A 25,899-nucleotide genomic window follows, 5' to 3' on the forward strand; every position below is an offset into this window, starting at 1 on the left:
CCTCAGCGGCCGGCTGTGGAAATAAACCCAGGGAGCCGAAGGAGTAATAACGAAAAAGCTTTACTAGTGTTTTAACCGTGTACAAAACACTGTAGCAATAAGAAAAAGGCCCGTGCTGTGTTTAAACAAAATGCAGTGGCTGCGGGGCTTCCAGGCAGGGCTGGGGAGCAGGCCGGGCGCCCGCCTTGGGCGCATCTCCGCCTCCTGGGGGTAAGAGGCTCAGAGTCTACCCCTTAGGCCTAGTTGGATGCGGGTCGGTCCTGCCCAAGGCCCCAGTGAGGGGAGCCAAGGCTAGGAAGGGGCAAGATTTATGTGTTTGGGAGCGGGTGTCTGCGTCTTCCCCCTGGGGCGTCAGTATGGTCAGGCTCTGGTGACCCAGCTGCTTTGCCTCCCGATATTGGGAAGAGTAGCAAGGAGAGGTCCTGGCACGTACACCCTGGGTGACAAACAGGGCTATGAGAGTTCCCAGGTGGTTTCTCGAGCAGCTTCAGTTTACCGGAGCCCAGCCAGGAGAGAGAATTTTAGCACAGGAAATGGAATCCCGTGCCCAAGCTCCTAGAATACCCAGGACTGAGAACCAAAGCAACAAATTCCCCAGGGAGCCACACTGCCTCACCACCTCTTCTTTAACCCCTCATTTGGCAGCTCCAGGAGCTGGCTGCTGAAGACAGAGTACAGGAGGCCATTTCGTTGACATAAAAAAGCTACAAGCCCCTTCTGGGGCAAGGTCCAGCATCATCTGTTAACAGGGCAGCCAGGGAGAAAGGATGGGACCCCAACACTCTGAGCAGACTAAATCTCTCTTCACTGGCCGAGATCCTCTGCCTCAAAGGGCCCTACCCAAACTGCTGAGTGAGGATCCCATCCCCAATCTTCCCACCCCCGCAGGAAGAGCTGGGTCCCAGAAACTGCTGTGACACAATAAATCCACTTTCTCTGACGATGGCAGAGCCTCAAGGCCATACTGCAGCCTACCTCGGATTTAAATGCACACGAGACTCCCCAGGTGGGAAATTATGGCTCTAGAGCCTGGTGTGTAGGTCAAAGGTAGGGCAAGCCTGTGACACTCTCAGGTGACATTTCCCACTTCCTTCATTTCATTAACATCCCCTGGGAGGGGGCAGTCAGGCCAGTGCAGTCACAGGAGATTGGGGTCTTGCTCTGTGGCTGCTAAGTCTCTGGACCTCAGGAAATAAAGAGGATGGAAGGAATGGTCCCTCAGTCCCTTCTAGACACACGGGTGGATCTGGAACCTGGAGAATGCCTAAACAGCAGGAAGAAGAGAACCCATGTCCTCTCCCAAAACGCAACCTTGGCAATGGGTAAACATTTAACTCCTGAAAAAGAACTGGCCCTGGTTTCCTGACTCAAAGGGCCCAGACTTAGGGCCTATCCTGTTCCTCACATTTTGGCTGGCTCCCCTGGGCCCTCTGCTGCCAACACTGCCGCAGCTCCACGATCTCCTGGCCATACCAGTCATGCAGGGTAGAGAAGCAGGAGGTCTCAGGGGACACAGGGCTCTGCCCTCTGCCTAGGAGGAGGCTGGCAGGGCCCTGCAGCTCCCACTCAGCCAACCCCTGCCCTGCAGACCTGCTGCCCGCTTCTTCGTCCAAGCCCACAGGGCTGCTGTCCTTGGAGAAGGAGTGGCCATTCTCCAGGCCCGCAGATCGGTGGTTAGGAGCCTGTGGCTTACAGCGGCTGGTAACAGACTTCCACGATGAGTGGCGTTGCAAAGCCAGGCTCTGGCGTGCGTCCTGCAACTGGCTCTCCAACTCGCGTACCACCAGGCGCATGTAGCCAAAGCTTGCCCGGGACAGCGCCTTCACCCAGGCCTCCTGAGCCGCCGGCCCTTCTGCGGCCAGCAGGTGTGGGCGAACTCCAGGGGCATCAAAGCAGATGGCAAAGGCAAACTCCTCAGGCACGGGAGCCTCGGCCAGTTCCACTGTGCAGCCTTCCAGCACCACCAGGCTCAGCGGGGCCCGGCCCTCGCGACTCTCAAAGGAGAATAGCAGGTTGCCCTTGAGGACAAACCAGCATCTTCGGCCAGTGCCACTGGGGGTCGGTGGGGTCCCTGGGCCCCCCCAGGTGCGCAGGAAGCCCATGTGGTCTGCTGGGGAGTCGCTGAGTGCATAGTGGGCTACACTCCTCTCGTTCAGCTTCATGGCTCCCACGGGAACTGTGAGGTGAGAGAGATGGCAGATCAGAGAGGGAGGTGGTTCTGTGCCTCCCTGGGGAAGAGCACTGGCTCTGGAGGCAACCTGGACCCCAGCCCTGGGGCTCCTACTCGCTTGCTGTGTCCCCAAGGCCCCTAAAGTCACCTGAGAAGTGGGCTCGTCTTTCCTTCCTTTTCTCTCAAAAGGATGTTGTGAGGATCATGCAAAAAAAAACTGGACATAGGCGGACTTGGAGAAAAGAATAACGAGATTGCATCAGACAGGAGGCATGGCAGGACCTGGGCACGGCTTTCTAAAATCCAAAGAAACAGGCCCCAGCTGAGCTGAAATGGACCCCAGACCCATCGAAACCACTGTGCTTAAACTATCCCCTAATCTGGGGTCCTCTCAACTCCAGCTCTGAGGCCAAGCTTCCAGGGTTTCCATGACCCTCCTGGGCCTCTACTGGCCTCTTATTTGCATATAGCAGTTGAATCTTATTGACCTACAGGCAGAAGCTGAGGCACAAAATATAACTTTAAAGAGTTTACTTGAGGGAGAGTAAGGACAACTGCCCAGAACAAACTTCTAAGTTGCCGTGGGGTGTACTGCGTTGGGCCTTTCCTACAATCAGGTTTTTATAGGCAGAAGGGGGCAAGGATGACAAAGTTGTTTGGCAGGAATTCTCCTTGGTTTATAGAAATAACATTGATTGGTGGGGTGCGGTGGCTCACATCTGTAATCCCAGCACTTTGGGAGGCCGAGGTGGGTGGATCACCTTAGGTCAGGAGTTCGAGACCAGCCTGGCCAACATGGTGAAACCCTGTCTCTAAATACAAAAATTAGCCAGGCACGGTGGCGGGTGCCTGTAATCCCAGCTACCCAGGAGGCTGAGGCAGGAGAATTGCTTGATCCCAGGAGGCAGAGGTTGCAGTGAGCCGAGATTGTGCCATTGCACTCCAGCCTGGGTGACAAGAGAGAAACTCCATCTCAAAAAAAGAAAAAGAGGCCGGGCGCGGTGGCTCACGCCTGTAATCCCAGCACTTTGGGAGGCCGAGGTGGGTGGATCACGAGGTCAGGAAATCGAGACCACGGTGAAACCCCGTCTCTACTAAAAATACAAAAAATTAGCCGGGCGCGGTGGCGGGCGCCTGTAGTCCCAGCTACACCGGAGGCTGAGGCAGGAGAATGGCGTGAACCCGGGAGGCGGAGCTTGCAGTGAGCCGAGATCGCGCCACTGCACTCCAGCCTGGGCGACAGAGCGAGACTCCGTCTCAAAAAAAAACAAAAAACAAAAAAAAAAAAACAAAAAAAGAAAAAGAAATAACATTGATTAGTGATTGGCTATGCATTGTTGAACTATAGGGTATGAACTATAGGGTGTCCAGTGTACAGCATTTTATGGCTACTTGGTGTCACTCTAGAGCCACATATCAAGTGGCATCAAGAGGTAATTCTTGATCCTTTTGTAGTTCATGAGCGTGATGATTGGGTGTTCACGTGCATGTGTGAGCCGTGCCACCCTCGAACCTTGTTACCATGTGGGCACATCACCGACCTGACATGAAGAAACGAAAAGCAAAAAAAAAGAAAAAGAGATAATTCTTTAGCTCAAGGGAGGAGTAAGACTTGACAGCTGTTGCGTTTCAATATGTCTGGGCCTGATTATTTAAAGGGGCTCCAATTCCTCAGATAAAACATTATTTTTCTCTCTCAATCTGCAGCCTTCAGGGCCAGATGGGGAGCTACTCTGTACACAAGAGTGTGGCACAAATCCAGGGTACAGCTGAGAAGAGCTAACCGCAGCCATTGAATGTGGGTGCCCCCAGCATCGTGAACGGCACTTAGTCCAACTATCCTTACTCATGGAAAACCAAGGCCCAGTGCAGTGAGGGGAACTTGCCCAAGGTTACATGGCCAATGAGACGCAGAGCTTCGTCTCCCAAATCCCTCACACTGTACCCACTTACCAGCAGGGCTCACTGGGGGAGGGCAGGGACCTTTTGTCTGGCCACACAGCTCAGCCCTTCGACCACCTGGTTCCCAGGGAGCCTGCAAAACAATTCTCAAGCCCAGTCAGCTTATCCCAAAGAATGAGAACTCCTACTCCACCTTCGAGGCCTAATCAAACCACAGCTTCCACCAGGAAGCCTTCCCTGACCCCTGAGAATCCCCCCACCCATCCACCCAGCCAGGAACCCCTGGGCAGCTTAAGGGGCTGGGTCCCCTTGTCTTGACCTTTACTCTTCAGACCCCAGCTCCCTGCCTGAGTCCAGGTCAGAGCTAATGTGCCCTCATGGTTCCTAGCTTTTCCCTTCTAGCACTTCCTGGCTTTAACTGAAGTCACCCAATCTAGGAGGCCTTCCATGATCACCATATCATCTAAGGTGGCCCTGACCACCAAGGTGGCCTGACCTAAGGTCACCTGACCAGTAGACCCCCCCATTTGTGGTTTGTTTCCTTTATCCCACCACGATGTCATTTGTGTTTACAGCACTGTTCCCAGCCCCAGAATGTCTAGGGTGGGGCTCGGCTAAGTTCCCAGGAGAACCCCAATACTCAGCACTGTGCGGGGCTCAGAGAGGCCCTCAGGAGGGATCTGTTGAATTAATGGGGATACATCAGTGGACAAATCGAAGTCTCCCGCCCTCCTGGAGCCTACATTCCCACAGGTGGAAACACACTGTAGGCAAACAAAATAAATACTAATAAATTAATGAAAGAATAATTAGTGAAATAAGAGAGAATATAAGGACCGGTAATGCTAAGGGTTATGGAGAAAAACAAGCCAGGCCCCTGGATGGGGAGAGAGGCCATTCCAGTACCGGTGGCCCAGGAAGGAGGAGGAGGAGATCACAGATGTTTGCCAGAGGAGTGGCCTCACTGGGGGTCCTGGGCCCAGCACTGGGGCACAGGGAGGGGGTGGGCAGCCCGTGCGGCCATGACCCCTCCCCTCCCCCGCGTCTGGGGAAGGGCGCTCCCTCCTCTCCACCAGTAGGGGGGCCAGGCCTCCGCACACCCGGCCTCCCGCCCGCCCCAGCGTCTTCCTGGATTCTTTTGTTGGAGGAGAGGCGGGCTGGGGGTGCGGGACCGCCGGGACAGTGGCCACTGCAGGGAGCCCCAAGCCGGCTGTCGCCCTAAACAGAGGTCACCTCGGTCAGGGTCTCCCTGGCTGCCGCCTCGGTTTCCCCGTCCTCGCGTCGGGGCTGTTCCTCGCCACTTCCCCGCGGCCACGCCTTCCCTGGGGCCACCTCCTCCCGGAGCCCGCCGGGCCCACTCTCACCTCCAGCTGCCGATCTCACCGAAGCCCAGGAGGGCGATCCCGGCTCGAGACCCCGCGCCTCCGCCTGGGCTGCAACGTGGCCGCGGGAGCCGGGAGACCCCGCCCGGGAGGCTGGAGTTAACGCCCCTCCCCGCCCAGTATTCGCCAGGCCCGGGATCTCCGAGGCCGCCTCGGGATCTGCCAGGGCGGGAAACTGAGTCCCGAGAGGGCGGTGAACTGCCCGAGCCGCAGCACTGGTCGGTGCGGGCGGCCTCGAACCCAGAGGCCCCCCTCGGACGGTCCGCAGGCCTCGGACCCAGCCCACCGTCCGGAAAACTCAGTCCTTCTCTTCCTCTCTGGTCGCCCTCTCCCTGCTCGGCCCACTTCCCCGGCGGAGCCAAACCAGGGATGTCTCTGGGCACCTCCTAAGGGCGGGCTCCTACACAGCCCGCGAGGGCCAGCCAAGCTTTCTTGGCCACCCACCGGGCCACCGGGGTCGGCTGATTTCTGCCTCTGGAAATTACCCGTTTCTGCTTCCCTGGCCTGAAGCCCACGGGCGGCCCCCAGGCTCTGCACTAGTGGGTCGAGGAGGAGGTCTGCGGTGAAGGTCGCAGGAATGCACAACCAAACCCAAGAGACTGGAGCTTCTGGAAGGCCCCAGAAGCCGGAGGTGTCCTCGAACATCTGCCCATGAACTTGGCTCCCACCTCAGAGCCTTTGCCCTTGCAGTTCCTGCAGCCTAGAATGGCCTTCCTTCCCACCCCCAACCGCAGCTCCACTCCTCAGGACGCCTCTGGACGCAGATTTGAGTCTCTGCTCAGTGGTCCCCTCTGGGGCCATTGTAAAGCAACCTGCCCTGCAGTCTCTGTCCCATCCCTGGGGTGTTATTTCCATCAGAGCACTCACTGCTAGAGTAAACTTTCCTATGCTCATGCTTTTATGTTCTTGTTTATTGCCTGTCTCCCCTACTAAATTTTATTCAGTTAATACTGTACACCATAATAAATGTGTTAGAAGGTAATAAGTGGCATGGAAAAACAGAGGAGGGTAAGGGAGACTGGAAATTGTGGGAGTAGGGAGGTTGCAATTGCAAATAGAGTGGTCAGGGTAGGCCTCACTGAGAAAGTAACATTGGACAAATACTTGAAGGAAATGAGGGAGCCAGCCATGCCAATTCCAGGCAGAGGGAACAGTCAGCTCAAGTGGCCCTCAGGCCTGTTGTGTTTGAGGACCTGCAAGAAGGCCAGTGAGGCTGGGAGGCCTGGGGAGGGGCCGACAGTAGGAGGTGGGGGTGGAAGGGGTGGGATGGGGCTCTGTAAATCTGGGAGGGCTGTTACTCTAGACAGGGCTGTGAGGAGGGACCTGAGCGATTTCAAGGCATACTCTGGCTTCTGTGGCGAGAATCAATGTCAGTGGAAGCTGGAGACCAGTGAGGAGCCTGCTGCCACTATCCAGGCGAGATGTCACAAATGCGGCGAGAGCAGGGAGGGAGAGGCAGCCAGATTTAGAATGGCTTTTGAAGGTAGAGAACACAGGATTTGCTGAGGAGTTGGATGTGGGGAGTGAGGGAAAGAGCAGGCAGGACTGCACAGTTTTGGCTTGAGCACCTAGGAGAGTTGTCATTATCTGAGATGTGGAAAGTGGCCGGTGCTTGGTCTGGGTTATGTTTGAGACACCCAGTGGCCATCTGAGTGAAGGTGCTGTTGGGGCTCAGAAAGCGACGCCTAAAAATATGGCACTTGGGCATGCTGAGTACTTTGAACCAAAGGACACTGGAAGAGCCTCAGAAGCAAAGTATCTCTTTGACCTTCTCCTGCCCCCCTTCTTTCTCCCGTTTTTCTCCTGCAAGGCAGGCCATAGAAACTAAAATTCCTCCTCCCTAAGGTGAGTTATAGAAACTACGAATATTGGCCGGGCACAGTGGCTCATGCCTGTAATCCCAGCACTTTGGGAGGCTGAGGTGGACGGATCACGAGGTCAAGAGATCGAGACCATCCTGGCCAACAGGGTGAAACCCCATCTCTACTAAAAATACAAAAATTAGCTGGGCGTGGTGGCATGTGCCTGTAGTCCCAACTACTTGGGAGGCTGAGGCAGGAGAATCACTTGAACCTGGGAGGCGGAGGTTGCAGTGAGCAGAGATTGCACCACTGCACTCCAGCCTGGTGACAGAGGGAGACTCTGTCTCAAAAGAAAAAAAAAAAAAGAAGAAAAAAAAGAAACTACAAATATTACTGGAAACATCCCCCACCTTTCTGTGTCGGGCCCGGCCATAAAGGAATTCTCTGACCTACCTTGTCTGATACTAGGTCGTAAGACTCTCATTCCAGAAGGTGTCCTGCCCTCTTCCCAGCAGGAGGGAATGCCACACACAGAGAACAAGAAGAATCTGAATCTGAACAGACACTGCTGGGTTTCCACACTCAGCTATTAACATTAAATCATTCCCTTTTGTCTAATCACGTTTATACACAGTTGTCCATTCCTTATTCCTTTTTTTTTTTTCTGTTGCCCAGGCTGGAGTACAGTGACACAATCACAGCTCACTGCAACCTCGACCTCCTGGACTCAAGCAATCCTCCCACCTCAGCCTCCCAAGTAGCTGGGACCACAGGCACCTGCCTGGCTTTTTAATTTTTTGTAGAGATGGGGTCTCACTATGTTGCCCAGACTGTCCTTAAATGTCTGGCCTCAAGCAATCCTCCTGCCTCAGCCTTCCAAAGTGCTGGGATTACAGGCATGAGCCACCAGACCCGGCCAGGGCTGTCCATTTTTCATCAAACCGAGACATAAAAATAAAGTTTTCCCTGAGTATTTGTGTCTTCATTCCTGAAGGCTCTCAAGTCACATAAAACATTGAGTAAATCAATCTATTATGCTTTTCTCTTGCTAACCTATATTTTGTTTATAGGAGTGTCCGCTGTGACATTTGGGATGAGTAAGGGAAAATATCACACCTTTCTGCCCCTACAATGCCCAGAACAAAGCATTTGGCACCTAGCAGTTTCTCAATAAATACTTGAATGAATGAATGAAGAAGGAAGTAGCCCAGTCTGTGCGAGCAGTCCCTGAGCGTCAGGCGGGGAAGGGGAGCCAGCTGCCTTTGCGGGAGCTGTGACCACCTGCTTTGCTGCCCCCCACGCACCCTCCTTGTAGAGACGATTAATCCCAGACTTCCATTTTCCTAGCAGCTCACTAGGGAGGCCTTGCTTCAGAGCAGTCTCTCATTTCCTCTGCACAAAGCCCTCAACAGGTATTCACTGCACGGCCGCTTACTGAGCGCCCACGGTGAGCCTGGCACGATCCTCGCCCTCTTGGTCCCCACAGAAATGGAAGGACAGGCCTCGCGGGGCCCGGGCCACGAAGGACAGCCCCGAGCCCGTTCTCCCAATGTCAGCCTCGCTAGCACGCAGGGCGGGGGCCCAGTGGGGAAGGGCTTAGAGAGGCTGGGAGGCCGGGCTCATTGGGCGGGGCACAGCGTTGCTAGGGGGGGATTCTGATAGGTTGCGCGAAGGGTTGCCTTCGTGAAGCCCCGCCCTCACTGGAACGCTTCAGACTTATCAGGTTACCGGATTCGAGTCAGAAGCGGCCGCGGGTCTGAACGCTTCGGTAGGATAAGTGCGGCGGGAGGGGGCTCTGCGGTTTTGGGGGGCCCAGTGCGGGAACCCGGACCCGGCTGGGAGTCCGGAGCCTGGCCGCAGCCCCGCCCCTCTGCTCTTTCTGGGTGACCTTAAGCCGGTCGCTGCGTTTTTCTGAGCCCGGGCCTGGCCGAAGGCGGCCCGTAGGCCCTCGGGACTCCCAGCACTTTAGAGGGTGTGAGGTCTGACATCCAAGACACGTTGTTTAGTATTTCTGAAGGAAGAACTCAAGCTCCGGGAAGTGATGGCTGGGGATGGGGCGGGCAACTTGGGGACCGAGTGTAGGATCCACGCCCAAGGTTGAGGGCGGCCGAGCTAGCCAAGCAGCCGTGACCCTAGTGCTTTTCAGACGTTTCTTAGCTTCCAGAGCCCAACACATACAGCTGATACACGCAGACCAGATCTGGTCAGGTCCTCGGAAGCTGAGTCCAGAGCGATGCTGCTGAGGACAGGTACCTACACCGGCTGGGGTGGCTTGGAAGGGTAGGGGTGAGTGCTACAAGGAGTGCTTTGGCGCTTCTTCCCTAATGTGGGTTTGTGGGGAGATAGGTTCCTCTCTCTTTTACTTAGAGCTGGGCAGGAAGGGAGGAAATGCTTCCCCATACGGGAATCATTTCTCCTTCAAAGGGGTCCTGCCTTTCTCACTTCCTCTCCCTCAAGCACAGAGGCCCTAACTGATGTGATATCAACACGTGCAGAGAACCGCCTGTACAGTCCCTACAGTAACTCCATATTACAGATAAGGAAACTGAGGCCCGAGGGGGAAAGGGCTCACTTAGATCAGCTGATTGGGTGCCCATCCTTGCTGGCTTACTTCTTAAGCCTCTCTGAGGGCTCTTGAGGGTCTGTGGGAGAGAGCAAAGAGCTCTGGACTGGGGCTCAGGAGACCTGGAGTCTGGCCAATGGTCCCGACTTAACGATTTTTCAACTTTACTGTGGTGTGAAAGCGACACACATTCAGTAGAAACCACAGTACCTATACAACCACTGTGTTTCAGTATTCAGTAAATTGCATGAAATATTCAACAATTTATTATAAAATAGGCTTTGTGTTAGATGATTTTGCCCAGCTGTAGGCTAATGTGCATTGAAGCTTTTTTTTTTTTTTTTTTTTTGAGACAGAGTCTCACTCTGTCACCCAGGCTGGAGTGGAGTGGAGTGGGTGGAGTGGCACGATCTCGGCTCACTGCAACCTCCACGTCCCAGGTTCAAGCAAGTCTCCTGCTCAGCCTCTTGAGTAGCTGGGATTACAGGCACTCACCACCTCACCCCGGTATTTTTTTGTAGTTTTAGTAGAGACAGGGTTTTACCATGTTGCCCAAGCTGGTCTTGAACTCCTGACTTACGGTGATCTGCCCACCTCGGCCTCCCAAAGTACCGGTATTACAGGCGTGAGCCACCGTGCCTGGCCTGTCTGCACTTTTAAGGTAGGCTAGGCTCAGCTATGATGTTTGGCAGGTTAGTTGTATTAAGTACATTTTTGACATAATATTTTCTTTTTTATTATTTTGAGGTGGGGTCTCACACTGTCACAGCCCAGGCTAGAGTTCAGTGGCACGATCTCAGCTCACTGCAGCCTCCGCCTCTGGGGTTCAAGTGATCCTCTTGCCTCAGCCTCCCAAGTACAGTGCACGCCACCACACCTGGCTAAGTTTTTGAATTTTTAGTATAGACAAGGTTTCACCATGTTGGCCTGACCTCAAGTGATCCACTCGCCTCGGCCTTCCAGAGTGTTGGATTACAGGCGTGAGCCACTGCACCTGGCTGATGTGATATTTTCAACTTACACTGGGTTTATGAGAACGTAGTTCCATGGTAGGCCTAGGAGCATCTGTACTGTTAAGTTCTATATATGGGATGGGAGGAGCTGATGGGGGTTATAGGAAGGGAAGGACATAAGGTGTTAGTTTTGCTAATTCCAGGTGTTAGTTTTGCTAATTCCAGCACTGCTGTGACAGCCGGACCTCAAGCCACTGCCTGGCCCAGGCACCATCCTCCCACTTACTGCTTTGCAAGAGCCAGCCATTCATTGCAGGAAAAGCCAATTCTACCCTAAACCCAGGAGTCCAGTTTCCCTTATATATAGGCAGGCAGCCTCTGTAGGGCTGAGCAACATACAGATGGGGTGGGATGAGGGCTGGAGCTGTGAGGGCAACTGACAGTCACCATCCCCTCCTCCCTTGCCCCCTAGTGCTCTTGCTGGGACACGTGGCCCAGGTGCTAATGCTGGACAATGGGCTCCTGCAGACACCACCCATGGGCTGGCTGGCCTGGGAACGCTTCCGCTGCAACATTAACTGTGATGAGGACCCAAAGAACTGCATCAGGTGAGTAAGGTCCACACTCACCTGATGAGCCTTGCCCAGGGCCCTGCAAAGTCGGGGGCAGGAAGTGGAGGGTCCACTAGAAAAGAGGGCAAGGTCAGAGTTCTCCATCCCAGAGACTGCAGCCGAAGTCACTCGGACTGTGACACCTAGCCCCGTGACCTGCCTGGAGCCTCTGTAGGGACTGTCAGGCCCCAACCTGGTCACGAGGCAGGGACTTTACATGGACCCAGCCCCTGAGATAACTGTTAGAAGGTCAGGCCAGGCCCCCTGTACTTCCCCTGACCCAGTCCTGCCTTTTGGCCTGGGGCCAGCCACTCCTTTCAAGCTTGCTTATGGCTCATGGCACAATCCCTGGTGGTCATTTACACGGATACCTGGCTTAGGGCTCAGCAAGGTCATGGTTTTTATAGCCCAGATTCAATCAGAGCTGAGGCAGGGTGTGGGTGAGGGCCGGGCTGGGTCCCTGAGCTACCCCATCCCTCTGCCCCTCACTAGTGAACGGCTCTTCATGGAGATGGCTGACCGGATGGCACAGGATGGATGGCGGGACATGGGCTACACATACCTCAACATTGATGACTGCTGGATCGGTGGGCGCGATGCCAGTGGCCGCCTGATGCCAGATCCCAAGCGCTTCCCTCATGGCATTCCCTTCCTGGCTGACTACGTGAGCTGCACCCCAGCCCTGCCCTTGGCCTCAGGGCTAGACCACTCCTTTCACTCTACCTTGCTTAGGGCTCATTTGCATGATTGAGATCTCACAGTCTAGTGGGGGAAACAGACAAATGAACACCGACTTTTGGCCCGCTCTGTTGAGTGAGAGCCAGAAAGGGCATGTCACGCAGCCTGGTATTCCAGGAAGGTTCCCTGGAGGAGGCAGTTCTTGAGCTGAGCCCAGAGAGATGGCACTGGAGGCAGAGAGGATGGCAGGAGCAAAGGCCTAGGGGCAAGAAACAGCTGCTGGGAGGTGTGTGTTGGGGGAGAGGTGGGCCATCATGGCCAGAGGCCGGGCCAGCATGCTGGGACCATCTGCTTTGGTCCGTGGGAGCCCTGGAGGTTTAATGGGACTGGGTCAGATATGCCTTGAGGATATCTCCCTGAGGGTCCTGCTTGAGCCCACTGTGTCCTCAAACCCCCACAGGTTCACTCCCTGGGCCTGAAGTTGGGTATCTACGCGGACATGGGCAACTTCACCTGCATGGGTTACCCAGGCACCACACTGGACAAGGTGGTCCAGGATGCTCAGACCTTCGCTGAGTGGAAGGTGGACATGCTCAAGCTGGATGGCTGCTTCTCCACCGCCGCCGAGCGGGCCCAGGGTGAGTTACGCAGCTGGCTGGGGCACACAGGCAGATGGGGAGGGTGGCCATGGAGACCCACCCAGGGCCCACCTGGCTGAGCTTCCCAATTCCCCCCACCCAGGGGTTAGGGGAATTGTGGCTCCCAGGCTCCCTAAATATGAGTGGCAGCATAGCCCACCCTGGAAGCGTTTGAGGCTCTGGGTATGTGGGGAGGCACCTACTCTTTGGAGCTTATTTCTTCACATCTGTTGGGAAAAGGTCTGGGCTCAGGCCCCAGACTGCCTCCTGCACTTTCTCAGGACTGAAACGGGTTGGGCTTTCTCTAGGGTACCCCAAGATGGCTGCTGCCCTGAATGCCACAGGCCGCCCCATTGCCTTCTCCTGCAGCTGGCCAGCCTACGAAGGCGGCCTCCCCCCAAAGGTAAGCCTTTCTGCCCCCCTGCCTGATGGCGCTTCCCACACCCAGGCCTCCTTACCTCCTGAGTGCCAGGCTTCAGGGACGGGGCCTTCCAGAGCCAGTGCTGCTCTCACCACAGGTGCCCATATGGTGATTTGTAGGTGTCTAGAGACCTACGTTAAGTACCCACAGAGAGCAGGTGGGCTCAGCCAGCCCAGAGAGGTGTGTGTGTTGGAGGAAGGGGTGGGCCTTAGAGAAGAGGCCCTTGTGAAGTGGGCTGAAGGAGTTGGCATCAGAGGCAGGAGAGCCATCTGTGCTGGCACACAGTGCCCAGGATTCCAGGAGGTGCCCATTGGGTGAGGAGACCCAGAAGGCTGGGGAGGCCAGGCAGGTGGGGCCAAGCCTTGGAGGAACCTGTGGGCTCATGAGGGGTCCCTCGGCATGTTTGACACCAAAAAGGGTGGGCTCAGGCCTGTGGAGCTGAGAAGACAGAAGACAGCAGTTTCTCACTGAGAGAACATGGGGGTGGGTGGGTGTCAGGGAGGGTTGTTTGTGGGTGCACCAGCCTGGGCCCACACCCTGGGCTTGACCCAAGGTGGCATGAGAGGGCAAGGTAGGCTCCTGGCACCAGCATGCACAGAAGGGAGACCCCGGTAGCCCCAGAGCAGGGCCACCCTCTGAGGCCCTCCTCATCCTGAGCAAGCCGGTGGGGCCTGTTCTCTTCCCTCTTCCCCACCTGTGTCTCCTGCTGAGCCTCCTCAACTCCTGTGTGGGTCTCTGGGCTGAAGCGTGTGATTCTGGTGCTGGACTCTGCCTTTCCCTCGACATCCAGGTGAACTACAGTCTGCTGGCGGACATCTGCAACCTCTGGCGTAACTATGATGACATCCAGGACTCCTGGTGGAGCATGCTCTCCATCCTGAATTGGTTCGTGGAGCACCAGGACATACTGCAGCCGGTGGCCGGCCCTGGGCACTGGAATGACCCTGACATGGTACCAGGATGGAGGGGGATGTCCCTAGGCCTACCATCTGTGATGACCCTGCTCCCCACTGCCCTGTTCTTTCTTCCTTCTTGGAGGCTCACTGCCAGGTTCTAGGTCAGCGCTTCTGAAATGTGTCCCTGAACTGGTTGCTTTAGACTTGACTTAGAAGCTGGTTTCCAGGGCCCCATCCCCCACGTTTTGCATCAGAATGTTCAGGGGGAGAACCTAGGAATTCCCACTGTTAACCATCTCCCCAGGCAATTCTGATGTTTTTGAAAGCTCAAGAACTTGGGTCTATAGTGACCCTGGAATAAGATGTTATTGCCATGCAGGTTGAAGATCATGACCTGGCTATTCCTAGTGCCTGGACTCCTCTACCCCATCTGCCTCTGATCCTTTTGTCAATTCCCGGCCTCGTCCCCTACAGGGACAACTGGCCCTCACAGTCCTGCTTCTAGCCCTTCCATTCTATCCCAGTCATTGCCCTGTGACATTTTGTTGTTGTTACAATTTATAGCTTTATAGTTATCTCTTTGTCAACAAGCATTTACTACCTGATTGATCCTATGATGATTATAAGAATTACAAGTGCTAAGCCAGGTGGAGGAGCAACCTGGAGTAGCAGGAACTGGCCTGCTGTGGAGTCCCAGCTCTAGCTCTGCCACTTTACCTTGGGCAAGTAACTTAATTTGTTCTGTGCCTCAGTTTTGTCAATTGGAAAATAAGAATAGTAGCTACCTTATAGGGTTGAGGGTTAAAATAACTCTGAAATGCTTGGCACAGTGATGGGCATATACACAGTGCTTAAATTGTTGTCACTAAGCCTGTAACTTGTGTCCTGACTATGGATTGCTTGCCCTGGGGTCAGGAGTCCCCCTTGATCCATTCAGCTGTGGCTAGGGCAGGTGGGTGTGGCCAGTGGTAGGTGCAGGGACTTTGTCCAGTTCTGTTTCTTACCACTGTCACCGTGGAACATTTATTGACTTTACCTAGTTTATAAGCTTTTTGACAACAGGAGCCCATTTGATCATCTGAACAACCTGTGATGTAGCCAGGGCATATTACCACCCCCATCACCCCCAGGGTTTTATTTATTTATTTATTTATTTATTTATTTTGAGACAGAGTCTTGCTCTGTCGCCCAGGCTGGAGTGCAATGGTGTGATCTCGGCTTACTGCAACCTCCACCTCCCAGGTTCAAGCGATTCTCCTGCCTCAGTCGCCCGAGTAGCTACCACACCTGCTACCACACCCAGCTAATTTTTTTTTTTTTGTATTTTTTTAGTAGAGACGGGGCTTCACCATGTTGGCCAGACTGGTCTCAAACTCCTGACCTCATGATCCACCCGCCTCAGCCTCCCAAAGTGCTGGGATTACAGGTGTGAGCCACCATGCCCGGCCTATTTATTTATTTATTTAGAGACAGAGTTTTGCTCTTGTTGCCCAGGCTGGAGTGCAATGGCATGATCTTGGCTCACTGCAACCTCTTCCTCCCAGGTTCAAGCGATTCTCCTGCCTCAGCCTCCCAAGTAGCTGAAATTACAGGTATGCACCACCACGCCTGGCTAATTTTGTATTTTTGGTACAGATGGGATTTCTCCATGTTGGTCAGGCTGGTCTCGAACTCCTGACCTCAGGTGATCTGCCCTCCTCAGCCTCCCAAAGTGCTGGGATTACAGGCATGAGCCACCGCGCCTGGCCTTTTGTTTTTTGAGTCAGAGTCTTGCTCTGTTGCTCAGGCTGGAGTGCAGTGGTGCAATCTCAGCTCACTGCAACCTCCCCACCTTCTGATTCAAGTGATTCTTGTGCTTGAACAAGTAGCTGGAATTACAGGTATTCACCACCACACCTGGGTAATTTTTATATTTTCAGTAGAGATGAGGTTTTGCTATGTTGGCCAGGATGGTCTCTAACTCCTGGGCTCAAGTGATTCACCTGCCTCTGTAGCAGGATGAGCCACAGACAAAACTCCTCAGACACCGGATTAAAGAAGGAAGAAGTTTTTATTCGGCCGGGAGTGTCAGCAGACTCGCATCTTAAGGGCCGAGCTCTCCAAAAAAGAAATTCTTGGCCTTTTTAAAGGCTTACAACTTTAAGGGGTCCACGTGAAAGGGTCGTGATACATCAAGCAAGCGTGGGAAACGTGACTGGGGGCTACATGCATCAGCTAACAGAACAAAAAGTTTTACAATGCTTTTTTCATACAGTGTCTGGAATTTACAGATAACACATAGTTTAGATCAAGGGTTGATGTTATTATTATTACTTTTTTTAATTCCTAGGGCCGGGTGGTGGTGCCAAGGTTGTCTGGCTATTTATCTTACTTTTATTTCCAACTTTTTGCTTTTTCTTTCCTCCTGTCTTGTGAACTAGGCAAGGTTGGGGGAGGAGGGCAGCAGAAGTAGTAGTGGTCTCCTTCCTTACCTCAGCCTCCCAAAGTGCTGGGATTTACAAGCGTGAGCCACCGCACCTGGCCATCTGCCCATCCCCCTACCGCCAACTCCGTGTTCTTCATGGAAAATAAAAAGCTGATGCTCAGATGGAAAATGACTTAACTCCCCCAAGGCCACAGGGCTGGGGAATGGTGTTTGCTGAACCAGGCCTCCTCCACATACAGCCATCTTTCCCTAATCCCTAATTGCTCTTCCTCGGCTACAAGTTTGGGGATGGTCCTTGTGTCTACCTCCTTGAGGAGATGAGAGTTGACTACTCCTCTTCCCTGCCCCCAGCTGCTCATTGGGAACTTCGGACTCAGCTTAGAGCAATCCCGGGCCCAGATGGCCCTGTGGACGGTGCTGGCAGCCCCCCTCTTGATGTCCACAGACCTGCGTACCATCTCTGCCCAGAACATGGACATTCTGCAGAATCCACTCATGATCAAAATCAACCAGGATCCCTTAGGCATCCAGGGACGCAGGATTCACGAGGTACTGGGGTGTGGAGGGAAGGAAGGGGAGGACTGAGGAACTGGGCTCTCCTGAGAGAAAGGCTGCCAGCCTCCCTGGGGGCAACACCTGGGGAGGTACAGGAGTCGCCCAGTCCCCAACCAGGGCTACCCCTTCTGGTTGCTTATGGTTGAGGACTCTGATGGGAGCTGCTCCAACTGTCTTCCTCTTGCTGGGTGAGAGCAGGGCTGAGCAGGGCTGAGCAGGACAGCTCAAGGGAGTCGGGGATGAGAGGCGTCAGCCACGTAAGTGCACACAGGAAGGGTGAGGCACAGAGCTTCTATACACCCATGATGGCCTGCAGAGAGCTTGGGCTTCCCTCCAGAGCAGGAGGAGCTGGTTTGTTTTTGAGATAGGGTCTCACTCTGTCACCCAGCTGGAGTGCAGTGGCACAATTTCGACTCACTGCAATCTCCACCTCCTGGGTTCAAGCAATTCTCATGCCTCAGCCTCCTGAGTAGCTGGCACTACAGGCGCCTGCCACCACGCCTAGCTAATTTTTGTATTTTTAGTAGAGACACCATGTTGGCCAGGCTGGTCTCGAACTCCTGGCCTCAGGTGATCCACCCGCGTCAGCCTCCAAAAATGCTGGGATTACAGGCATGAGCCACCGCACCTGGCCAGGAGAAGCTGTTATAGCCAAGGAATACTACGACTACTAGTGGCTGCTATTTATTACCTACTATGTGCCAGGAGATTTAGATACTTTTTCTCAGCAAGGTAGGTATCTTGCCATTTTACAAATGAGAAAAATGAAACTTCAAGAGTCTGAGTAACTTTATCCCAAGGCTACACAGTTGGTACAAACAAGACTGAACTTCAGTGTCACCTCAAAGCCTTTGCTTTTTTTTTTTTTTTTTTTTTTTTTTTTTTTTTTTTTTTGAGATGGAGTCTCACTCTGTAACCCAGGCTGGAGTGCAGTGGCACCATCTCAGCTCACTGCAACCTCTGGCTCCCAGGTTCAAGCGATTTTCCTGCCTCAGCCTCCCAGGTAGCTGGGATTACAGATGTGCGCCACCACACCCAGCTAATTTTTTTTGTATTTTTTTCAGTAGAGACAGGGTTTCACCATGTTGGCCAGGCTAGTCTCAAACTCCTGACCTCAGGTGATCCACTGGCCTCGGCCTCAAAAAGTAATGGGATTACAGGCGTGAGCCACTGTGCCTGGCCACCTTTGCTCTTTACCAAATCCTGGACTCTGGTAAAAATAAACCTACAGAACTACAGAAGGCACCTATAGAACTGGTGATGCCCAGAGGAAGTAATGATTCCCTGCCAGAGGGGCTGATGATGGAGCTGGGCCTGGAGAACCTTCTGGAGGATGGGAGTTCACATCCAGCTCCACTCTCCACCCTCCTGGAACAGAGTTCACTGTTCCCACTGGACAGCACCCTCCAGGCCAGCACTGGCAGTTGTTTGGGGCCGGCACTCATACACTGTACTGTTGTTGCTTCCCCGTTTCTGCATTTATCCCTCCCGTTGTCCTATGAGCTTCTGGGGCAGGGCCTCATGCAGCATTTGTCTCAATGTGCTAGCACAGGGGCCAGGCTCAGAGTAGGTGTTGATGAGTATCTGCTGAGTCAGGGAAGGCAGGCAGGTAGGGTTAGATAAGCTGGGGTGCTGGAGGCCCGTGGCATCCTCCCTAAGCCTGTGTAACATGGAACTGTGAACTGGGGGACCCAGAACTCAGGGAGGGCCAGGGAGGCAACGGTAGGTCTTAGTCTGAGCAAGGGACCCCAGCCAGTAGCCACCTTCTGTGCCCAGGAAAAATCTCTTATCGAAGTGTACATGCGGCCTCTGTCCAACAAGGCCAGTGCCTTAGTCTTCTTCAGCCGCAGGACCGATATGCCTTATCGCTACCACTCCTCCCTTGGCCAGCTGAACTTCACCGGGTCTGTGACATATGAGGTGAGCACCCGGCTGCCTGCAGCCACCCGCCTGGGCTTCAGATTTCTGTGGGAGGGTATTATGGGGTGTGATTGTTCACATATGGCCTCCCCTGAGCCATGGGCTTAGGACCTCTGGCAGGTGCCCATGGGGAGCTGCAGGCACTGAGAGCTGCAGCCAGTGCCGTGCTCTGCACCAGTATTTTCAACCTATGCAAACAGAACTACTGCATATAAATATGAATCCCATTAGCCTCTAGGGCTGTACTCCTCCTCCTAAGGGTCAGCCCTTGCTGGCACATTCCTCACAGTTTTCCATGGGCTGGGGCTTTCTCCACTGCCTGTGCTTGGGCACCTGTTGGATTTACTGGTGGAGAAGTGATGGAGATTCAGGGCTCCCACTTCTGTAGGGCATACTGGAAGCCCAGCACAGACAGGCCAAAGTCCAGGCAGAAGGCTTCTACATCCTCTAGGGAGGTCTCTGTGCAGCCATTCTCATGGTGGCATTGGTGATGTCCCTCCCCACTGCAGGCCCAGGACGTCTACTCAGGTGACATCATCAGTGGCCTCCGAGATGAAACCAACTTCACAGTGATCATCAACCCTTCAGGGGTAGTGATGTGGTACCTGTATCCCATCAAGAACCTGGAGATGTCCCAGCAGTGAGGAGCTGGGACATGTGACAGGCTGTGGTGGCACCATTGAGCCTAGACTATGGAGCCTTGGCATGCCCAGGGCAAGTGGGCAGGTTCTCTGCTCCCCAGGCCTGCTCGGTGACTGACCCCATCATACCCAAAGTGCAATCTCAGGGCCAGGTTCTATGCCCTGCCCAAGCGTAAACCCTCTTGGAAACTTCTTTTGGGGCAATTTTCCTGTGGCCTTCCTGGCCTCTACTTCGTGTGCACAGCCCCCCAGATGTTGCCGAGCAACTCGCCAGCCTCCCGAGCCCCATGCCCATCAGGACTCTAGCCTCTGACCTTGCTGTTGACTCTGAAATCAGGATTTGGAATTTTTCGAATTAGGAGTAGAGAGATCTGACCTCTTGCCAGGAATGCCCATGAATCATGTGATTGGCTTTTCTACCCATAGAGGGCCTTGCAGGCTGATACCACCTGGGAGTGAGGGTCACAAAGGAGACCTTGGCTCCCTCAGGTCACCAATAAACCTGTTCTTTAATCAAGTAGTTGTAATATGGACCTGGGGTACCTTTAGTTAGGCACTCTGGTGGCACTACACACGGTGCTGGATTCAAATCTCACCTCTATGGATGATGTCTGGCATCGTCTGGCCCCTCCTTTTCCAAACTGACCGGAAGATTGTACTTCCTAGAGATGCCAGACTTGCCTCACACCCAGGAGCTGCCCCTGCTGTGCCTGGTATGCTGGCAGTGGTGATGGTGACAACATAATGAGGCCAAGTAGCAATGCTCCCAGGTCCTGCAGCTTGTGCTCTGCCCAGCAGTGCCCCTGGCCCAGCAACTCAGCCTGCCCTTCTCTCTGGTGGCTCCACCCCCACCCCTACTTCTTTTCCTTTATTATTTCTCTCCCGACCTGGCTGCAAAGGAGGTTCATATTCCCCAGATGTGTCCACAAACCTGTCCAGGAGTTGTGTCTTAAAATTGATTTCCTGTCCCTCTTCCTAAGGACAGGGGTTAACAGTCAAAGTGAAGGAATGATGGGTTCTTGCCTATCTTGCTTTGGTCCTTATTTCCCAAGCCCTCCTCTTTTAGCCAAGGCTACAGGGCACTTGTCTTCCCTGGTGGCTCTCTCCCCTTTGGAGATTGCTGGTGGCAGAGCAAGCTAGCTAGGTCCTCCTTGGGCTTTGAATGTAGGAGCACCCAGTGCCCCAGGCCTTGCACTCTCCTGCCCAAGGAGTATTTTCTGGGTGGATCTCCCATAGTCCTCAGGGTTCTGAGGTCCTTGTATTTAGGGTATGGTGTGAAAACTTACATGTGCACATTTTGTTACATCATTTAAGATTACTGGAGCTTTACTGGTTAAGTATAGGGTCACCAGAGAAAGTTCCCTTCCCCAGTTGATGTCTTGAGGCTGCTGAGAAACTTAGGACAGAAGCCTACCTCATCCCAGGCCTCTGTCCTTGAAGGCCTGCCCCTCTGTGCATAGCTCTGGCTTTGGGTCTTGTTCATAGTGCTGTTCAAGCAAAATGGAATAGTCTCAGGTGGGAACACCTTCTCTTGCCAGCTCCAGGAAGGCTTTCCCACCACTCTGGGATGTGGTGGGAAATGAGTTGAGACCATGGACTTGGGAGTTGGGGGCCAGAGTTGAGCCTGGACTTGACCAATTAATTCCTTTACCTTTCAGCCCAAGATAGCTACATGTCTTTACTCGCTGTATAAGTTATCCTTTTGTCCTGGGGGTGCCTGATTGATCCTATCTCTTCACCCTTCATTCTTTCAACAAACATGCCATCTATCTCCCAGGACATTTATTCCCTTCTAGTCAAGGCCAGTTAGGAATGCAATATTTTTTCAGTTCAGCACAGATTTGTTTGGACCCAAAGTACCCTTTCTCTTTTTAAAAACTTTTTATCATGAAAACTTTCAAATACAAAAATAAAATGGTAGAGTGAACCTCCATGTACCCAGCATCCAGCTCCAATAACCATCAAGTTGTACCATTATTTCATCTCTCTTCCTGCACTTGCTCTTATGATGTGTGAGCTAGAGTATCTGAAAGGAAATTTCAGAAAACCCTAAAAACCACTATGTCTCTAACAGATAAGGGCTTTAAAAATACATACATGGGCCGGGCGCAGTGGCTCATGCCTGTAATCCCAGCACTTTGGGAGGCCGAGGCAGGCAGATCACAAGGTCAGGAGATCGAGACCATCCTGGCTAACACGGTAAAACCCCGTCTCTATTAAAAATACAAAAAATTAGCCGGGCATGGTGGTGGGCGCCCATAGTCCCAGCTACTCGGGAGGCTGAGGCAGGAGAATGGCGTGATCCTGGGAGGCGGAGGTTGCAGTGAGCCAAGATGGTGCCACTGCACTCCAGCCTGGGCAACAGAGCCAGACCCCATCTCAAAAAAAAAAAAAAAAAAAAAAAAAAAAAATATATATATATATATATATATATATATATCCTTAATACAATTTTCCTATCCAACAAAACAATTTTAAAATAATCTAATAACCAGTCTATGTCCAGTTTTTGCCAGTTGTCTCAAAAATCTCTCTCTATAGTTTGTCTAAATCAAGATCCAGTACGAACTACTGAAAGTTTGCTCCCTTCATAAAAGCATTGAAAAACCTGCCACATACTATCAAAATCAACTTTCACAGAACTCTGGAAATTAACCAAAAGCTTGCAGCAACCCAGAAAACTTCAACTGAAAAAGAAAAAAAAAAAAAAAATAGTTGAATTCCAGTAGGAACAGCAAGCTATGTGGTATTTTACCTTATTACCAGATTTTAAATCAGCTATTTTAAACGTTCAAAGAGCCAAACAAAGCCAGGTCTAAAGAAATAAAGGAAAGAATAAGAATGATGCCCAAACAGAATAACAAAGGAGATAAAACTATAGTGGAGAAGAAAGCACAAATTCTGAAGTTGGAAAGTACAATAGTTGAAATGAATTCACTGAAGAGGTTTAATAGTAGATTTGACAGAAAAAGAATCAGCAAACTTGAAGATAGATCTGTTGAAATTAACCTCTCTGAGAAAAAGAAAGAAACAAGAATGAAGAACACTGAGCAAAACTTCTAAAACCTTTGGGATACCACCAAATGTACCAATATACACATAAAAAAAAAGAGAAAGGGGAAGAATATTGGAAGAAAGAATGGTTGAAAATGTCTCACATTTGATGGAAAATATTAATCTACCTATCCAAAAAGCTCAATGAACTCCAAGTAGGTTAACCTCAAAGAGCTCCATACCTAGACATATCATAATCAAACCCTCAAAAGACAGAATTTTGAAAGAGGCAAGACAAAAGCAACTCATCACACAAGGGAGTCTCAATAAGATTTACAACTGACTTCTCATCAGAAACCATGGAAACAAGAAGGCAATGGGTACATTTAAAAATAAGTATAATTGGATTGTTTGTCACAAAGGATAAATGCTTGAGGCGCTAGATACCCTATTTTCCGTGATATGATTATTACAGGAATGCAATGCCTGTATCAAAACATCTCATGTCTTCCATAAATATATACACCTACTATGCATCCACAAAAATTAAAAATGAAAAAGCAGTGGGTTGACATATTCAAAGTGTTGAAAGAAAAAGACTATCTATGAAAAAATCTGTATTTGGCCAAACTATCTTTCAAAAATGAAGGCAACATGAAAACATTCCCAGATAAACAAAAACAGAGTTCATCTCTAGCCAACCTGCCCTACATAAAATACTGAAGGACATCCTTCAGGCTGAAATGGAAGGAAACTAGAAGTAACTTGAATCCACATGGAGAAATAAAGAACACCAGTAAATGAAACACATAAGTAAATATAAATGATTTTGGTTTGTAACTCATTTTTTGTCCCCATCTGATTTAAAAGGTAACTTAAATGCAGTAATTATAAACTGAGATGGGTAGACCATGTATAAAGATGTAATTTGTAGCAATAACAGCATAGAGGAGGGGAACAGCTATATAAGAAGCAAAATTTTTGTATACAAGTGGCATGAATTAGTATTAATCAGAATGAGATAGTTCAGAATAAGATGTTAATGGCAATCCCTATGGCAGCCACAGAAAAAAACTTTAAAAATATGGTAAATATATGACAGAGATCAAACAGTACAAAATAAAATGTCTAACACAAAAAAAGGCAGTAATGGAAGAAATGTGGAACAAAAGAGACTTAAGACATAACACACAAATAGTAAAATGGCAAATGTAAACCTTATCAATAATTACACGTAAATGGATTAAACATAGATCGACAGAATGCATTTAAAACATACACACACAAGTGCACACATAATCCAAAAATGTGCTTTATTTAAGAGACACTTTAGACTCAAAGACGTAATAAGTTGGAAGTAAAAGGACAGAAAAAGATAGACCATGCAAATGGTAGCAAAAGTACTAGGGTTGGGGGGGTCTATGTTAATATCGGAAAAAGACTTTAAGACAAAAATTGTTACTAGATCCAAAAGATTTTATAACATTGAAAGGATCAATCCACCAAAAAAGATATAATTAGTATACCTAACAAGAGTCCAAATATATAAAGCAAAACCAGACACAATTGAATAGAGAAATAGATAATTCAACAATAAGTGTTACCAATTATATTACCAATACTAATTATAAACCAATTAGACCTAACAGACATCTACAGAACATTCCACCCAATAGCAGCAGAATATACATTCTTCTCAGTACAAATGGAACATTCTCTAGGACAGACCGTATGTTAGGCCATAAAGTCAGTATCACTAAATTGTAAAAGACTGAAATTGCCAGGCACAGTGGCTCACACCTGTAATCCCAGCACTTTGGGAGGCCGAGTTGGGCAGATCACCTGAGGTTGGGAGTTCCAGATCAGCCTGACCAACATGGTGAAACCCTGTCTCTACCAAAAATACAAAAATTAGCTGGGCTTGGTGGCGGGCGCCTGTAATCCCAGCTACTCTGGCAGCTGAGGCAGGAAAATTGCTTGAACTCTGAGGCGGAGGTTGCAGTGAGCCAAGATCGCGCCACTGCACTCCAGCCTGGGTGACAGAACGAGACTCGGTCTCAAAAAAAAAAAAAAAAAAAAAAAAAAATTAGCTGGGCATGGTGGTAGGTGCCTGCTGATGCAGGAGAATCATTTGAACTCAGGGGGCAGAGGTTGCAGTGAGCCGAGATCACACCATTGCACTCCAGCCTGGGTGACAGAGCGAAACTGTCTCAGGAAAAAAAAAGAAAAGAAGAAAAAGAAAAAGAGGACACACACTTTCAATTTCAGTATCTACCAAAAAGCTACAGTAATAAAAACAGTGTGGTACTGGGGTAACAATAGACGTACAGTTGAGAGTCCAGAAATAAACCCATATACATCTATAGTTAATTGATTTTTTTTCTTTTTTAGACACCAGGTCTCACTGTGTTGCCCAGGCTGGCATGTACATAGCTCAGTGCAGGCTTAAACCCCTGGGTTCAGGCGAACCTCCCACCTTGGCCTCCCAAAGCACTGGAATCACAGGCATGAACAACTGCATCCAGCCAGTTAATTTTTTTTTTTTTTTTTACAAAGGTACTAAGACCCTTCAATTAGAAAATAGTCTTTTAAATAAATGGTGCTGGGACAACCAGATATCCACATGTAAAAAAAAATGAATGTAACTCAAAATGGTTAAAAGACCTAAATGTAAGACTGAAAACTATAAAACTCTTAGCATAAAACATAAGTGTAAATCTTAATGACTTTAGATTATGCCACAGTTTCTTAGATAGGACACTAAAATCAGAAACAGGCTGGCTACGGTGGGTCACGCTTATAATCCCAGCACTTTGGGAGGCTGAGGCGGGTGGATCACCTGAGGTCAGGAGTTCGAGCCCAGCCTGGCCAACAAGGTGAAACCCTATCTCTACTAAAAATACAAAAAAAAAAAAAAATTACCTGGGCATGGTGCCATGCGCCTATAATCCCAGCTGCTCAGGAGGCTGAAGCAAGAGAATTGCTTGAACCTGAGAGGTGGAGGTTGCAGTGATCGTGCCACTGCACTCTAGCCTGGGTGACAGTGTGAGACTCTGTCTAAAAAAAAAAAATTTTTTTTTTTAATCAGAAGCAATCAAAAAAATAGATAAGTTGGACTTGATCAAAATTCAGAACTTTTCTGTATCAAAGTATACTATCAAGAAAATTAAGAGAGGCCCTGCACAGTCGCATACACTTGTAATCCCAGCACACAGGGAGGCTGGGACGGGAGGATCACTTGAGGCCAGGAGTTCAAGAGCTTGAGCAACGTAGACCTTGTCTCTTAATTTTTTTTTTGTAATAAAAAAATAAACAAAGTTAAAAGACAACTCGCAGGATGGGATGCAA

At 51.0% G+C, this 25,899-nt stretch overlaps 2 protein-coding genes and 1 non-coding gene across 10 annotated transcripts; 2 read left to right on the plus strand and 1 right to left on the minus strand.

The window, feature by feature from the left end:
- Window positions 1–44: 44 nt before the first annotated feature.
- PHETA2 (PH domain containing endocytic trafficking adaptor 2) lies at window positions 45–5,549 on the minus strand. Of its 4 annotated transcripts, XM_063623027.1 has the most exons (4): window positions 5,437–5,549; window positions 4,124–4,205; window positions 2,319–2,466; window positions 45–2,176 (listed from the first exon to the last, which is right to left on the minus strand). In XM_063623027.1, the coding sequence occupies exon 4, from the start codon at window positions 2,160–2,162 to the stop codon at window positions 1,383–1,385; it is 780 nt and encodes a 259-aa protein (XP_063479097.1). In that variant the 5' UTR covers window positions 2,163–2,176; window positions 2,319–2,466; window positions 4,124–4,205; window positions 5,437–5,549; the 3' UTR covers window positions 45–1,382. The 4 variants fall into 4 exon arrangements, with proteins under 4 accessions (XP_063479097.1, XP_055109070.1, XP_063479098.1 ...); XM_055253095.2 differs by lacking the exon at window positions 2,319–2,466; XM_063623028.1 differs by lacking the exon at window positions 2,319–2,466 and having other exon boundaries at window positions 5,306–5,529.
- On the plus strand, window positions 3,614–3,717 carry LOC129468733 (small nucleolar RNA U13). The gene has a single exon (XR_008652810.1). It is a non-coding gene; the product is annotated as a small nucleolar RNA U13 (small nucleolar RNA).
- Window positions 5,550–8,933: 3,384 nt separating the features above from the next.
- On the plus strand, window positions 8,934–22,464 carry NAGA (alpha-N-acetylgalactosaminidase). 5 transcript variants are annotated; one of them, XM_055253071.2, is made up of 10 exons: window positions 8,934–9,024; window positions 9,421–9,505; window positions 11,245–11,380; window positions 11,876–12,047; window positions 12,522–12,699; window positions 13,008–13,102; window positions 13,911–14,072; window positions 16,793–16,990; window positions 18,773–18,916; window positions 19,426–21,515. In XM_055253071.2, exons 2-10 carry the CDS (start codon window positions 9,490–9,492, stop codon window positions 19,558–19,560), a joined length of 1,236 nt encoding a protein of 411 aa, XP_055109046.2. In that variant the 5' UTR covers window positions 8,934–9,024; window positions 9,421–9,489; the 3' UTR covers window positions 19,561–21,515. The 5 variants fall into 5 exon arrangements, with proteins under 5 accessions (XP_055109046.2, XP_055109045.2, XP_055109047.2 ...); XM_055253070.2 differs by having other exon boundaries at window positions 8,937–9,024; window positions 9,414–9,505; XM_055253072.2 differs by having other exon boundaries at window positions 8,937–9,024; window positions 9,414–9,505; window positions 18,818–18,916.
- Window positions 22,465–25,899: the final 3,435 nt, after the last annotated feature.

Source organism: Symphalangus syndactylus, chromosome 18 (assembly GCF_028878055.3).
Source record: "Symphalangus syndactylus isolate Jambi chromosome 18, NHGRI_mSymSyn1-v2.1_pri, whole genome shotgun sequence".
NCBI classification, from domain to species: Eukaryota; Metazoa; Chordata; class Mammalia; order Primates; family Hylobatidae; genus Symphalangus; species Symphalangus syndactylus.